We start from the raw sequence: 13073 nt of genomic DNA, 5'->3' as shown, positions 1-13073 counted from the left end.
ACACACACACACACACACACACACACATTTCTGATAGAGCAGAGGTGGTCTGAACGTACATTAGTAATAGTATCATCTTCTGAGAATGTTTGTCCCAATTTTTATAACAGCCTTGTGGTAATGTAGCACATCACCTCACGTGAAAAATACTGTCACTGTTTAATATCACAGTAAACCAAAACACCATCATATCGCTCAGTCGTAGAAGTCACACAGAGGTGACCAGAAGGAGTCTTTAGTCCTGGTCTGGACTGTCTTGTGAAAGAGCCTATTGGTCAATTAAACAAGCTGAAAATCATCTTGATTYCTGTCACCAACCAAGCAGTTGGTGCACCCGATTACAGGAATTATCCTTAAAGACATATTTTTTTCATGCATTATCAGAGTTGATGGGAAAACATTTCCTTCATATTTTTTGGTCAAAGCAAATTGTTTTGCTGAAGCCTCTTTTCAAGCCTGCGTTTCCAGGTTTTCTTCCTCTAAAACTCATTTTGTGGAGCTCAGTGAAACACTCGACTCCTCCTATTGAACATTAATTGTTGCTTATATGAACTAATTTTTTTATGAACTTTTTTATATTTTGACTTTTAAATATGCTTTCTGTGATTTTTCTCCCTCCATAATAAAAGAATTAGAGTCAAAACAAGTCAGATTTTTCTAGTCAGGACATCAAACACCAGGATAAAGTACATTTCCAGCACTATAACCTTCATTCCCCTGACATTTAGTGCAACTTCTGATGTTAATGTTCAAATAATATTAAAGCTTAAACTAAAGCAACAAAGAGCATTTTTTATAGAACACATCTTGTCTAACTAACGTAACAATTTTTGGCATAATTGTTAGAATTTATTATTTTCATTTGGACAGGCATTTTAAACTAAACTGAAAGAAACCTCATATCTGAAGACAGTTGCTGAATTGTTCCCACCTTTTAAAAACCATTTATTGAAACATCTTGATTAAATTCCTCTGTCTGCTATAGCCTGAAGGCACATAATTGAAGAATTACCACTAAAGTTTTATGACAAATTCCTGACCACTTAGATTTTGGTGGTTAGTCATCAGACTGCCATGCAWTTGGGAAGCCAGACACCATAGCACCACTGTGGGAACATTTCAGTTTTATACCAAAGGAACAATAATTGAATCTGTCCAGTTAGCAGCAGAACAACTTGTGCAGACATATTCACTAATGTAACAAAAAAAGGTTCTGTTGAAATTTCAGCTTAGTTATTATCTTAACAAGTATTCCTCTGCTTTCCTCAGGGTCTGTCACACTTACATGCCCACCATGTGATTCACCGCGACATAAAAGGCCAGAACGTCCTGCTGACTGAGAACGCTGAAGTTAAACTCGGTGAGTGACACCAACTCAAATTTATTGGTAATTTTCCGACCAAACKCAGAGTTGACAGTTTTGGTCACGTCGTGGGAACAGCAAACTTTTTCACATAATATTGACTAACAGKATTCACGCTGATGCTTATAAAGTCTTCACTGAGTTCATGAATCCAAAAATAAAGCCTTAGTTAGCCTTAAAATGTCTTAAATCGATCTTTCATAGGTCTTTATTGTATTGTTTATTGTGAAGTTGGTCTTAAATTTAATTTCAAGTGGCATTAGCCTTTAGTTCTAGGAACACTGATCTAAGAATTACAAATTTGATTATCACTAAAAATGTTTTGGAAATCACTCAGTCTTCCTTGAAGCTGTTGATTTTACCAATTTTTTCCCCCAACATGCCATAAAGAAATTATAACGCTACATTATTGTCATCACATCTACAAAATTATGTTGAAAAAAGCTGAAAAGCACATTTTTAACCCTTCAGTTTCTTTGATGTTGGACATTAAACACACTAAGCTTTAGTCGCTCCTCCTCTSTACAGTGGACTTTGGTGTGAGTGCTCAGTTGGACCGGACCGTGGGCAGGAGAAACACCTTCATTGGCACTCCATATTGGATGGCTCCCGAGGTCATCGCTTGTGACGAGAACCCAGATGCTACGTATGACTACAGAGTAAGATCCAAACACTCGGGAACTGATGTTTGTGTACTCCTCGACATGTTTGGGTGCCCTTGTGTTTTTATTGGTTTGTTGACTGAGATGGTTTCTGTGTTACAGAGTGATTTATGGTCTTGTGGTATCACAGCGATTGAAATGGCTGAAGGAGCACCACGTGAGTTTTTATATCTTTCTGTGTGTCTGTGCTGTTTTAGTTTCTGATCCTGACAGATTTTGTGATTCCTCTCACAGCTCTTTGTGACATGCACCCCATGCGTGCGCTCTTCCTCATTCCAAGAAACCCCCCTCCGAGGCTCAAATCCAAAAAATGGTGCGTTGTACCCACAAACATTGTTTTTCAAAAGACCAGTGTGGTTATCTTTCTATCCTTTCCAATCCTCTTTTTTTCCCTCCTGGCATATTTAGTAAGTCTGTTGGATTCTTTGTAAAGATTTTCAGCTTGTTTTTTTCATGCCTACTCCTCTGCATTTGGATTTGTATCTCAGGCAGCTACAGAGGCTTAAATCGAAGAGCGTTGCCTCCCCTCTGTGCTTCGCTGATGAGGCCAACATCTGTGCTACACCTGTTCTGGCAGGCTGAGCTTCTGTTGTCGCCCATAATGCAGAAAAAGCCAAACCTCTTTATTTTCTTCTCCTTTTTTTTGACTTGAGGGCTAATATGTATTCAGTTTTATTTCGATGGCTTTAATCGTGTTACTAATGCAAATTATGGATTGTTTTGCTGCTGCCGTTTCAGTTTCGTGATTTAATCAGACTTTGATCAGCAGCAGGTGCAACAGATGATTATTTTATTACCATTTTTTACGGTATAGATAGAATTCAAGCAGCAGAAATATGAGGATGGAGTTGCAGTTGGATGATGTTTACAGATGAACGGCTGAGGTCTTAATCTTATTTTTATACAATTCACGCTCATTTTCATACCTGTCTGGTTTGATTTGTTTCCACAGGTCCAAAAAGTTTTTTAGTTTCATTGAGAACTGTCTGGTGAAGAACTACACCCAGCGCCCGCCGACCGACCAGCTACTGAAGCACCCCTTCATCCGGGACCAGCCCAACGAGCGGCAAGTTCGCATCCAACTCAAGGACCACATCGACCGGACCAAGAAGAAGAGAGGAGAGAAGGGTTTGTTGTTCTTTTGTTTTGTTACAGAAACAGTTATAAAATGTTGATGGCTCGTGATATAAACTGACATTTTTAAGGATGTGTAACCGTGATGAATTTGTTTGTTTAGACGAGACAGAGTACGAGTACAGCGGCAGCGAGGATGAGGAAGAAGACCCCCCAGAGCAGGAAGGAGAGCCGAGGTACAGTCTAGCACCGTCACTGGGAGCCAACCTTCTCATCCAAGGGCACTTTGAGCGAAACATTAACCTTGTTGTCCCGTTTCCTTCCATCAATTAGCTCTATCGTCAAYGTGCCAGGTGAGTCAACTCTGCGCCGCGACTTCATCCGTCTGCAGCAGGAGAACAAGGAGCGGTCAGAGGCACTACGTCACCAGCAGCTCCTCCAGGAGCAGCAGCTCAGAGAACAAGAGGAGTACAAGCGCCAACTGCTGGCCGAACGGCAGAAACGCATCGAGCAACAGAAGGAGCAGAGGAGGAGGCTAGAAGAGGTAGAATCTTGTTCCTTTTTTATTATTTCTGGGTTTTGTCTTTTGGAACTATTGACAGTTAAAAAAAAATTGAACTCTGCAGCAACAAAGGCGTGAACGTGAGATGAGGAGGCAACAAGAGCGTGAGCAGCGTCGCCGTGAGCAAGAGGAGAAGAGGCGCATGGAGGAGATGGATCGCAGACGTAAAGAGGAGGAGGAACGCAGACGAGCCGAGGACGAGAAGAGGAGGAACGACCGCGAGCAGGTGGGGTTTGAAATGGCTCAGATTGGTTTCAATTCAAACCATTTGCGAACCACAGGGTGTCATTCATTAATGTAAAAGAAATCACATWGGATGTTAAGATGCCAAAATCACATTTACAATAATAAAAAGATTCTGTAGCATTATACAAAACAAGACAATTTATTAGATTGCATCTGTAAAGCTAGTTGTGATTGGTTGGACAAATCTAAGAAGGAAAGAACAGTTCTTTTGTGGTTTTGATTGTCTCGTCCTGGCTGACAGGAGTACATCAGACGTCAGCTGGAGGAGGAGCAGCGACACCTGGAGAAGCTGCAGGAGCAGCTCCTCCGTGAGCAGGCCATGCTGCTGGTCAGTCCCACACACCTGCACACAGTTGAACTCTACTCTCATGCAAAAGCATCAGGATTATACACGGCCTTTAGTAAAATCAAGTTCAGTCGATGTTCGTGGAAAACATTACCGTGCATCTGGGTAGAGCTCACACGTGGAGAGGGTTGCATTTGACTTTGCAGCGGAGAAAAACAGACTTTTGCTTCTCATAGGTTTGTTTCTGTAAACATGATCTGACCCACCTCCTGATGGAGGTGGGTCAGCTAGTGCTCATTTCTCACCTCATTTAGGTCATGTTTAACCCCCTGCAGAGTGAAGGATTATGGGTATTTAACAAACAAATGAGCCTGTATGTAGTTGTCAAAAAGGTTATCACAGTGTAGCCTTTGCTGTTGAGGTGTGCAATGGCACCTTCAGAACCAGAACAGAGTTTCAGGAATCCAACGATATGAGACCTTCTATACAGAGGTCTACTTTTGGGATTTTTTAAAACTTATATTTGATATTACTGACTTTTGTGGGGTGGCCATTGCTCTCCCTGGGCCCCTTGTCCATCCGTCCCTCCCTCCCATTKAAGCAACAAGGCAGTTCAATGTGCTTTACATCATAAAAACACAACAAATACACAGTCATAGAACACATTTAATAACTGAATCATTACAGTTTGTCAGGTGCCATCGTTACACATCAAAATGTTGATTAATGTTTCATTTATAATGTTTCAACTCTAAACAGGTGTGTTTTCAGACTTTATTTAAAGGAACTCAGTGTTTCGGCTGTTTTTTTGTTTTTTTTTGATCAAGGTCTTTTTATTAATTTTTTTTTAAATGTTTCGGCTGTTTTACAGTTTTCTGGGAGTTTATTTCAGATTTGCGGTGCATAGAAGCTGAATGCTGCTTCTCCATGTTTGGTTCTGGTTCTGGGGATGCAGAGCAGACCAGAACCAGAAGATCTGAGAGTTCTGGAAGGTTGATACAACAACAGCATATCTTTAATATATTGTGGTGCTAAGCCATTAAGTGATTTATAAACTAATAACAGTAKTTTGAAGTTTATTCTCTGAGTTACAGGAGCCARTGTAAGGACTTTAAAAATGGGCTGATGTGCTCTATCCTCCTGGCTTAGTGGTGCTTGATGGTGATGGTTAAATGTGGATGTATTGGATTGGATGTTTTGTCTAAGATTCAGCACTTACTTTCACTTTATCTAAAAAAAATTAATTGTATCTTTTCTGTAAGAACTGAGCAAAGGTAAAGAACAAATAAAAGCCCTTCTCCACAAGAAAACAACTCACTAAAGACTTTTTTCTGAAGGGGTATCATGCTTTATGATCTGTTCATCAAAGTAGCTCAGGGCAAATCCATGCAGCTTTACAACGTAAACATAAGCAAGCTAGACGTGTCCCTGTGTGCATTCCTGGCTGAACTTAGACCTGTTCTCTTGTGAGTACTTTGTGAATGAAGCATCCTATCTGCAGGTTTGAACAGGAGATCTGAGGTGATTTGTGGCCTGTTTCTTATTATTTATACAGTTCTAAAGATTCTGATAAGGAGTTATGACTTGTAAGAGCTGCCCACTAATTTTAAAAACGTGGCACTTAGTTTGTTGTTTTTAAAGTACTGCTGTAATGAAGTAATCAAAAATACTCTGGTATTGTTAGGTAATCAGTTTTTGGGAAATGTTTTCTTCCTTTGACTTGTTAGGTTTTACAAATATGTAGATTTTCAAATTATTGACGAGAATGTGTTTTTAATGTGAACCCTTTAAAAGCACCGTTCAGACTTTTTTTTTTTTGGCCAGCTAGATGTCAGCTTGTTTTTTTCTTTTCTTCTCGCTCTGCTGAATCAACCCTGCACTCTGCAATAGGAGTTCAAGTGGCGGGAGCTCGAGGARCAGCGCAAAGCTGAGCGACTCCATAAGCGGCTGCAGCAGGAGCAGGCCTACCTGCTGTCGCTGCAGCACGAGTCCAAACAGCAGCCTGGTGACGAGACCAAAGTCCCCTCAGACCAAAGCAAACCTCCAAAGACCTCCACTCTCCCCCCTGACAGAACCCACACCTCATCCCCACACGCTCAGGTTGTTGACTCTGCTGTTTGCGAGTCCTCCAAAGCCTCTCAGGTCGCCCCCGCAGAGAGCACCAAGTCCCAGACAGCAGTCCAAGAGAAGACTGATGAGACCAACCTGATCTCATGCTCCCCCATTCCCCCCAGTCCCCCTGTGACTGAAGCCCCCACTGACTCTGAACCTCCGCAGGCAGAAAGTTCTGAGGCTGACAGGCCCCCGGAGCCCRTCAGTCACCTCCCTCAGCCTATCAGAGAGGTGAACCGCCTCCTCGGCCCCGCCTGCCCTGCTGCCTGCTCTTCTCAGCTTCTCTTGCTTGCCTTCACTCAGTCTCTGTCTTCAGAACGATAGAACCAGAGCTCYACAGAACAGACTGGTGTTTTGTAGCAAATTCTTACAGTTACAACGGCATTGTTTCGTATATWTTTTTATCCACGTCTAATTTGAATTCTTATTTTTAGGTTCAAATGTATAACATACTTGTGATGTGCGAGCAGAGGGCCGTTGCATGTGGACGACTGAGGCCCAAACTAACACACAGAGCACCAAAGCAGTGTGTGCCCTCAGCAGCAGCCTCTTCTRTCTCATTAACAATAGTCTTTTCCCTAATTATCATCAGCACATGTAAGATATGTCTGTTTGGAAACGGTTTGTCTACTTCTACCTGTTTTTCTGTCTGCCTCAAACAGGCTTCAAGCATGTTAATATCTTTCTGACCAAAAATATAATCAAAGTTGTCATAATCTGAAAATATACAAGTAGATGGGAACTCGTTTTAAACAGAAAAAAAAGATGATTTTAATTGTTTAAAACTCATCATAAACAAAACAAAAGTGGCTTTGAACACAGCTGTGGTTCCCTTCTGCTTGGTTTTTGCCGTTCTGTTTCCATTCGGCGCCCAAATATTCCCACCCCTCAGTTCACGTTTGTCCTTTCCTCATCCCAGGCTGACGAACGCTTCCGCAAGAACATCCTGGGCTCCCCTCAAACTGCCCCTCCTCCCAAGCAGCCCCCTCTGCCTCCCCGCTCCTCTGAACCCTACTCCAATGGGGGGTCCTCATCTGAGGCCTCCGCCATGCACCGACCCATGGAACCCCAGGTAACTCCTCGCTGCTCCTTCAGCCCGTTCTCCTCCTCCTCCCTGTCTGTAGTGTTCTTACACGGGTCCCCTCAGGGTTGGTTTTGGTTTGGCCGATTAATCATGACAGAATAAATGCCAGAGTCTATATATAGTAGGTAGAAATAAAGTTTATCTCCTGTATCTAAATCCCAAATCCCTGCTGTCTGAGTCAGCACAGCTGTTACCTTGAAGTACCTTAACACATGCATTTCAGCTAGAAACCTCAGGACTCAGAAAAATACAGATGACTTCTAACAACAGATTAGTTTTATAGTAACTTTATGCAACAAGGTACCTTTAAGTGGAGCTTGATTTAATTTACTTACTTTCCACCAATATGTTTCATGTTAGTTGTAACATTAGACTTTATTTAATAAACATATATTATAACTGTAAAATAGACTGTAAAAATACTGTAGGATGTTCAGTTTTGTAAATTTTTAAAAATATGTCTTAACACAGACAGGGCCATTTTATTTACATGTAAAGCATTCTGGGTAAATGATGTGGACAGGTCCTCGGTACGAGGCTGCTAGCGAGCTATATCCACCCTGAAGGTTAATCTTGGACAATATCTGATGATCGACTCTTTTAAATGAAACCAGAGAGCGTTGACAGAGAGGAGAAGGTAGAAATGACTCAGCCTGKAACTGAAAATATGGATGGAGGACAACAGAGCTGCTTCATGGAAGAAGAACCTCAGCTYAGCCTGTTAGCCTTTGTGCTAGCCCTCACGCTATATTGCCTTATATGTATTAGCTCAGCGCTAGCGCAACAAACAAGCTAAACTGTTGTCCTCCATCCATATTTTCAGTTCCAGGCTGAGTCATTTCTACCTTCTCCTCTCTGTCAACGCTCTCTGGTTTCATTTAAAAGAGTCGATCATCAGATATTGTCCAAGATTAACCTTCAGGGTGGATATAGCTCGCTAGCAGCCTCGTACCGAGGACCTRTCCACATCATTTACCCAGAATGCTTTGCCTGTAAATAAAATGGCCCCGTCCGTGTAATTTATTTTTAAACTTTTAGTTTAAAAATGATAAAAATAAACATCCTACAGTATTTTCACAGTCTTTATTTTACAGATAAAATATATGTTCATTAAATAAAGTCTAATGTTACAAATAATCGGGGATCCCTTTAAGAGTATGTTTAAACATAGGAATAAAACTACTTTTTAGAACACGTCAAACTCAAGGTCCATGTGTCAAATCTAGCCCTCTGTGATATTCTGGCCCCAAACATATTTTAAATGTGAAATACTTTAATTTTTTTTTGTTTTACACTTTAAATGTAAGCTTATTGTTCTTACTTAAGTCCTCTCATGGCAGTTAATAACTTCAAGGGTAAGAAAAATATGAAGGATTTTTTTTAATACAAGCGGTAAGTTTTAACATTTTCTCTTTTTTTTCTGTCACTTCAGCGGTTTCCAGAAGTAAACAAAAACATGGTTGTAGTCMTTTCACAAGTTCTGCTCATAACATTTTTAGATTAGGCACATCGACAYGAGAAAAAAATGATATGCAGATTTAGTTTTTCTTTCCTTTTCTTGTWCTAGACTTTGCAATGAGTCTCTTTTAAATTATGTGTTATTGTCCAAAAACAAATTAGCTTCATAAATCACCTGCTGTTTGGATTTTTAAAGATGGGGTGAAACTAACCTGATGAGAAAACCCCTCGTGCTAATTCTAAGGTTTGACTTAGTTTAATGGTTACAGAAGCTAAAGTTTCAGTGTTTTTATAAAGACAGATTATATTATTGATCCTGTGAGCGCAGGTCAGTGTGTTGTGGTGTTTTCTGTCTGCTGTTTGCACATGTATGTACCAAGCCTCACATCTTCCCTCGTGTCTCACTGTGTCGTCTGCTTGTTTCATCCCTCTTCTCCTCTTCCTCTCGTTCCTTCCTTGCTCCCCAAAAGGTCCAGTGGTCACACCTGGCCGCTCTTAAGAGCAGCAACAGCGCCGCTCCCTCTCCTCCTCCTCCTGCTCCTCCGCCCGTGGTCTCTCGCTCCCAGTCCTTCAGCGAGTCCGGCGGCATGAGCTCTAACTTTGCACAGCTGCACCTGCGCTCCCAGGACCCCCACCATCACCACGCACGCCCCGACCCCCAACCCCAACCCCCCCTTCACCACCCTCAGTCTCAGACCCGCCTCGAGCGCCAGGCCAGCAGCGAGGAGGTCCCCCCAAAGGTAAGGAAGCTGGTGAGGGCCTCTCTTTCCCCCACCCTGACCCCCATGCACCCCTCTGACATCCACCTCCCTGTTTTTTACGTCTATCACTTCACAGTCCACCTCCTCAGTCTGTGTCTGCTGTGCTCCAACAAATAGTTGAATATTTGGGCTCACAGGCTCTCTCTTAGTAGCATCTCTGAACATTAGATGTTGGAGAGGTTCACCTGTAAGTCCAGCTTTTTATTTAGATGTTCAGAACAAATAAAGGGYGTCCCATCAACGCAAAGGTGGCATCTTGATTCATTTTTATTTTTATTTCTTTGTACAAATATCTATTTGTTGTTGGTCTATTCAGATGATGAAGTCCACTTTGAGGACCTTTTTTTTKAAATGTCTCCACCAGGTACCAGTGAGGACAACGTCCAGGTCTCCAGTTCTGTCACGTCGAGAGTCCCCCCTGCCGGCACAGCCCAGCAGCCAGAGAACCGCAGGCGGGTCAGTAACCGGTCTCTGTTGGATCATATAGTTTTTATCAGACAGCTGAGGAAGTTACACCCATTGAACACACTTTTCCCCCTCCAGTCAGTTGTTTTGGTCACATCTAAAGCCACAAATGTAATATTTTAGAAGGTTTTAGTTGTCGTACACAAGGAGGTTGATTTTGTCAAACCCGTCCTGGCAGTAACGTGGAGCAGCGCCCCCTGTGGGACCGAGTGGAAAAGCTGCAGTCTCGGCCCGGCAGCGGCAGTTCCTCTGGCTCCAACTCCAGCTCCCAGGCCAGTCCTGCTGACCGCTTCAGGCCCCGTTGTGAGTCCCCCGGTACTGTACTCAGCTACATTTCACTAATYCCCCCAGATCACTGTTATTTAATAACATAACGTAACCTTTGCACAACTTCCTTTTTTAATACATCAAATGACAAATCTTTTCAGACGCACAATCTTCTGGCTTAGTTGTGTTTTCTTCTTTCCCTTCTTTTTGTTTCCACAAAGCTTCCTCTAAATCTGAAGGATCGCCTTTCCAGCGGCCTGAAAACGTGCAGAAAAAACAAGAGGAGAAGAACGCCTCCAGGCCCACTCGACCAGCTGTAAGTGTCCCRCTACTAAAGCTGCTTCAGACTTTGTGACGATGAACAGGTCAAACMCTGGTTTTGTTGTTCTCCCACCATCCTCTGTTTTTCTGCTACTCCTAATTATCCAACCACTCGCTGTCTGAACACTTCRACTGCTAAGGGTGACGTGGTAAGCCTCCGAAATGAGATTACATTATCACTAGGGATGTCCCGATCCAGATTTTTTGGCTCCCGATACAATCCGATTTTTTTTAATGATTAGTCTTTCCGATACCGATCCGATAGCTTTATTTATTTATATCTTTCTTTCMAAGTGACAAGGTTGGAAGTATTAAAGCGAGCCCTGCAGTTCCCACCACCAGAAACATCCAGTTTGTAGTTTTTGCAAAATGCAATTTCAGCATCATTGTTTTCCATTGAAAAATGTTCCCACACTCTTCCGCATTCGCAGCCACGAATATGGTGATTTGATCACGTGATCTGCAGGTCGCTACATCCTTTGAAAACCATCTATTAACGACAGTTATAAAGCATGATGATGCTGAAAACTGTCGCGAAAACTGGATCAGCCCGATCACTTGACTAAATCCAATTCTACCCGATTTTCAAAAAAAAAATGGCTATCTGCCACCGATACCAATACTAAGTATCTGATCGGGACATCCATAACTATCACACCTCTGCTGTGCTTGCACTTTTGCCCATTCACTGCCTTATATGACAATGAYAAAACACTCTTTCCTCTGAGAAGATGTTCCTGAATCCTTTGTGACCATCTGTTCTGTTTGTGTTTGCTCATGCCTGGACAGCCCTGCTTACTGCTTGTACAGAAAGGGTTAACACCCCCCCCCCCCACACACACACACACACACACACACMCCGTGGCGCAGCTTCCTCAGCCTGAATTTGAATGCGGCCACATTTGAATGCAAACACAGTCCTCCTGTTGTCAGAGTGTCTCCTAATCTCACCTGGCTTTGTTGTTGGCCTATTTGTTTTGTCGAGCATGTCGGGGGAAACGAGTGTGGGGGGGGGGGGGGGTCTTTTTCTCCGCTCCTCATTGACCTTACAAGACAGCATTATTGAGGAGCAACAAGATGAGGGCGGCAGGATAACCAGAGCAGGATGTAAAAGCATTTSAAGAGACAAAGTGATTTGCTAATGAGCTGATTACACGCTCCAAACAATATGCTGCTTGATCCCGACGCATCCTGGAGCTAAGATTAACGGTGAAAGCAGACATGTTTTCAAACTGACATTTTTAAATTAGCCCAGGGCCCAATCTCTCTATAAACAATCGGTTTGAGTAAAAGTGGAGAAGATTTAACAGAGGAGCGACCTGATTAGATCACTGTATATTTGTGTAAACAGAGAAGGCGCTTCCAGGCTCCCCTCAGTTTCAGTCTGCTGTGAAAGTTTGTTTTTATTAACAAACCGGCCTCTTTTTAGTTTTAAACGTGGCGTCGGACGCCGATAAGATTAGTTGACATTTCAGGGTTTGATCCAACAAAGTTAACAGAATAAAGTTGAGTCTTTTTACTTGCAGGACTTGACGGCTTTAGCCAAAGAGCTGCGCGCCGTGGACGACGTGCGGCCCCCTCACAAGGTGACGGACTACTCTTCATCGAGCGAGGAGTCGGGCACCACCGACGAGGAGGACGAGGAGGAGGTGGACCAGGAGAGAGGAGAGGAGTCCACCTCAGGAGCTGAGGACTCCAGAGCTGGGTAAGTCCACCGCACTCCTCTGCTTCATCAGTATTAATACTGAATCTGTTAGGAAACACCAGTGTTGTGTGGCTGTTCTGCAGGAAGCTGAGTAATGGAGAGACGGATTCAGCCAAGACCATGTTGGTGGAAGACTCTGAGAGCGAACAAGCCAGGACGCCCTCCAAGGAAGGAACCTTGGTCATTAGACAGGTAAGAGAGGAAAACAATAATTTGTTGAACTTAAATTGACATCTTTAGTGACATTCTGTAAAACTAATATCTTACCTGTTGCAGATAATTATTTAAACAACCTCAGTTTGGAGAAACAGTTTAATTCTGACCAAATTGATGAGATAATGACTCTCCATAGTAGCCAGTGATGGGCATTTCCAACTAAAAAATTAGCTTCGCAAATACTAAACCACAGAACGGGTACGAAAATTAGCGGAAGCTAACGCTATCTGATAACCTCCAACTCAAGGTCTGTCATTTAAACATACAGTATATACATGTGTGGTATCCACAGAAATGTCTGAATCTGGGCTAAAAGCTCAAATAAAACATTTCACTAAATGCTTAAAATCACAAACAATTGAGTCTGCAGACAAACAAACAAAATGACATCAGCGCAAAACTCAGCTGATTATCCAAAAGCATGTACACACACACACACACACATGCACACACACACACACACACACACACACACACACACACACACACAC

The 13073-nt window shown here is 42.6% G+C and overlaps 1 protein-coding gene across 8 annotated transcripts in view; it reads left to right on the top strand.

Annotated features, from left to right (window-relative positions):
- LOC106529284 (mitogen-activated protein kinase kinase kinase kinase 4) overlaps nt 1-13073 on the top strand; it is a 41884-nt gene that overhangs the window by 19736 nt on the left and 9075 nt on the right. For 3 of the 8 annotated variants that reach the window (XM_014024653.1, XM_014024651.1, XM_014024650.1), the window contains exons 6-22: nt 1270-1360; nt 1892-2022; nt 2128-2182; nt 2260-2338; nt 2978-3153; nt 3263-3335; nt 3433-3643; nt 3726-3887; nt 4149-4235; nt 6084-6536; nt 7225-7377; nt 9318-9587; nt 9973-10064; nt 10252-10388; nt 10562-10656; nt 12188-12366; nt 12450-12558. In XM_014024653.1, the coding sequence (XP_013880107.1) occupies nt 1270-1360; nt 1892-2022; nt 2128-2182; nt 2260-2338; nt 2978-3153; nt 3263-3335; nt 3433-3643; nt 3726-3887; nt 4149-4235; nt 6084-6536; nt 7225-7377; nt 9318-9587; nt 9973-10064; nt 10252-10388; nt 10562-10656; nt 12188-12366; nt 12450-12558 (2553 nt within the window). The remainder of the gene's footprint in view (nt 1-1269; nt 1361-1891; nt 2023-2127; nt 2183-2259; nt 2339-2977; nt 3154-3262; nt 3336-3432; nt 3644-3725; nt 3888-4148; nt 4236-6083; nt 6537-7224; nt 7378-9317; nt 9588-9972; nt 10065-10251; nt 10389-10561; nt 10657-12187; nt 12367-12449; nt 12559-13073) is intronic. The other 5 variants (XM_014024655.1, XM_014024652.1, XM_014024654.1 and 2 more) reach the window with 4 other exon arrangements.

Source organism: Austrofundulus limnaeus, unplaced genomic scaffold (assembly GCF_001266775.1).
Source record: "Austrofundulus limnaeus strain Quisiro unplaced genomic scaffold, Austrofundulus_limnaeus-1.0 Scaffold434, whole genome shotgun sequence".
In the NCBI taxonomy this organism is placed as follows: Eukaryota; Metazoa; Chordata; class Actinopteri; order Cyprinodontiformes; family Rivulidae; genus Austrofundulus; species Austrofundulus limnaeus.
The sequence above is the reverse complement of the archived record's forward strand: the minus strand, read 5'-3'. Positions and strand labels throughout refer to the sequence as shown.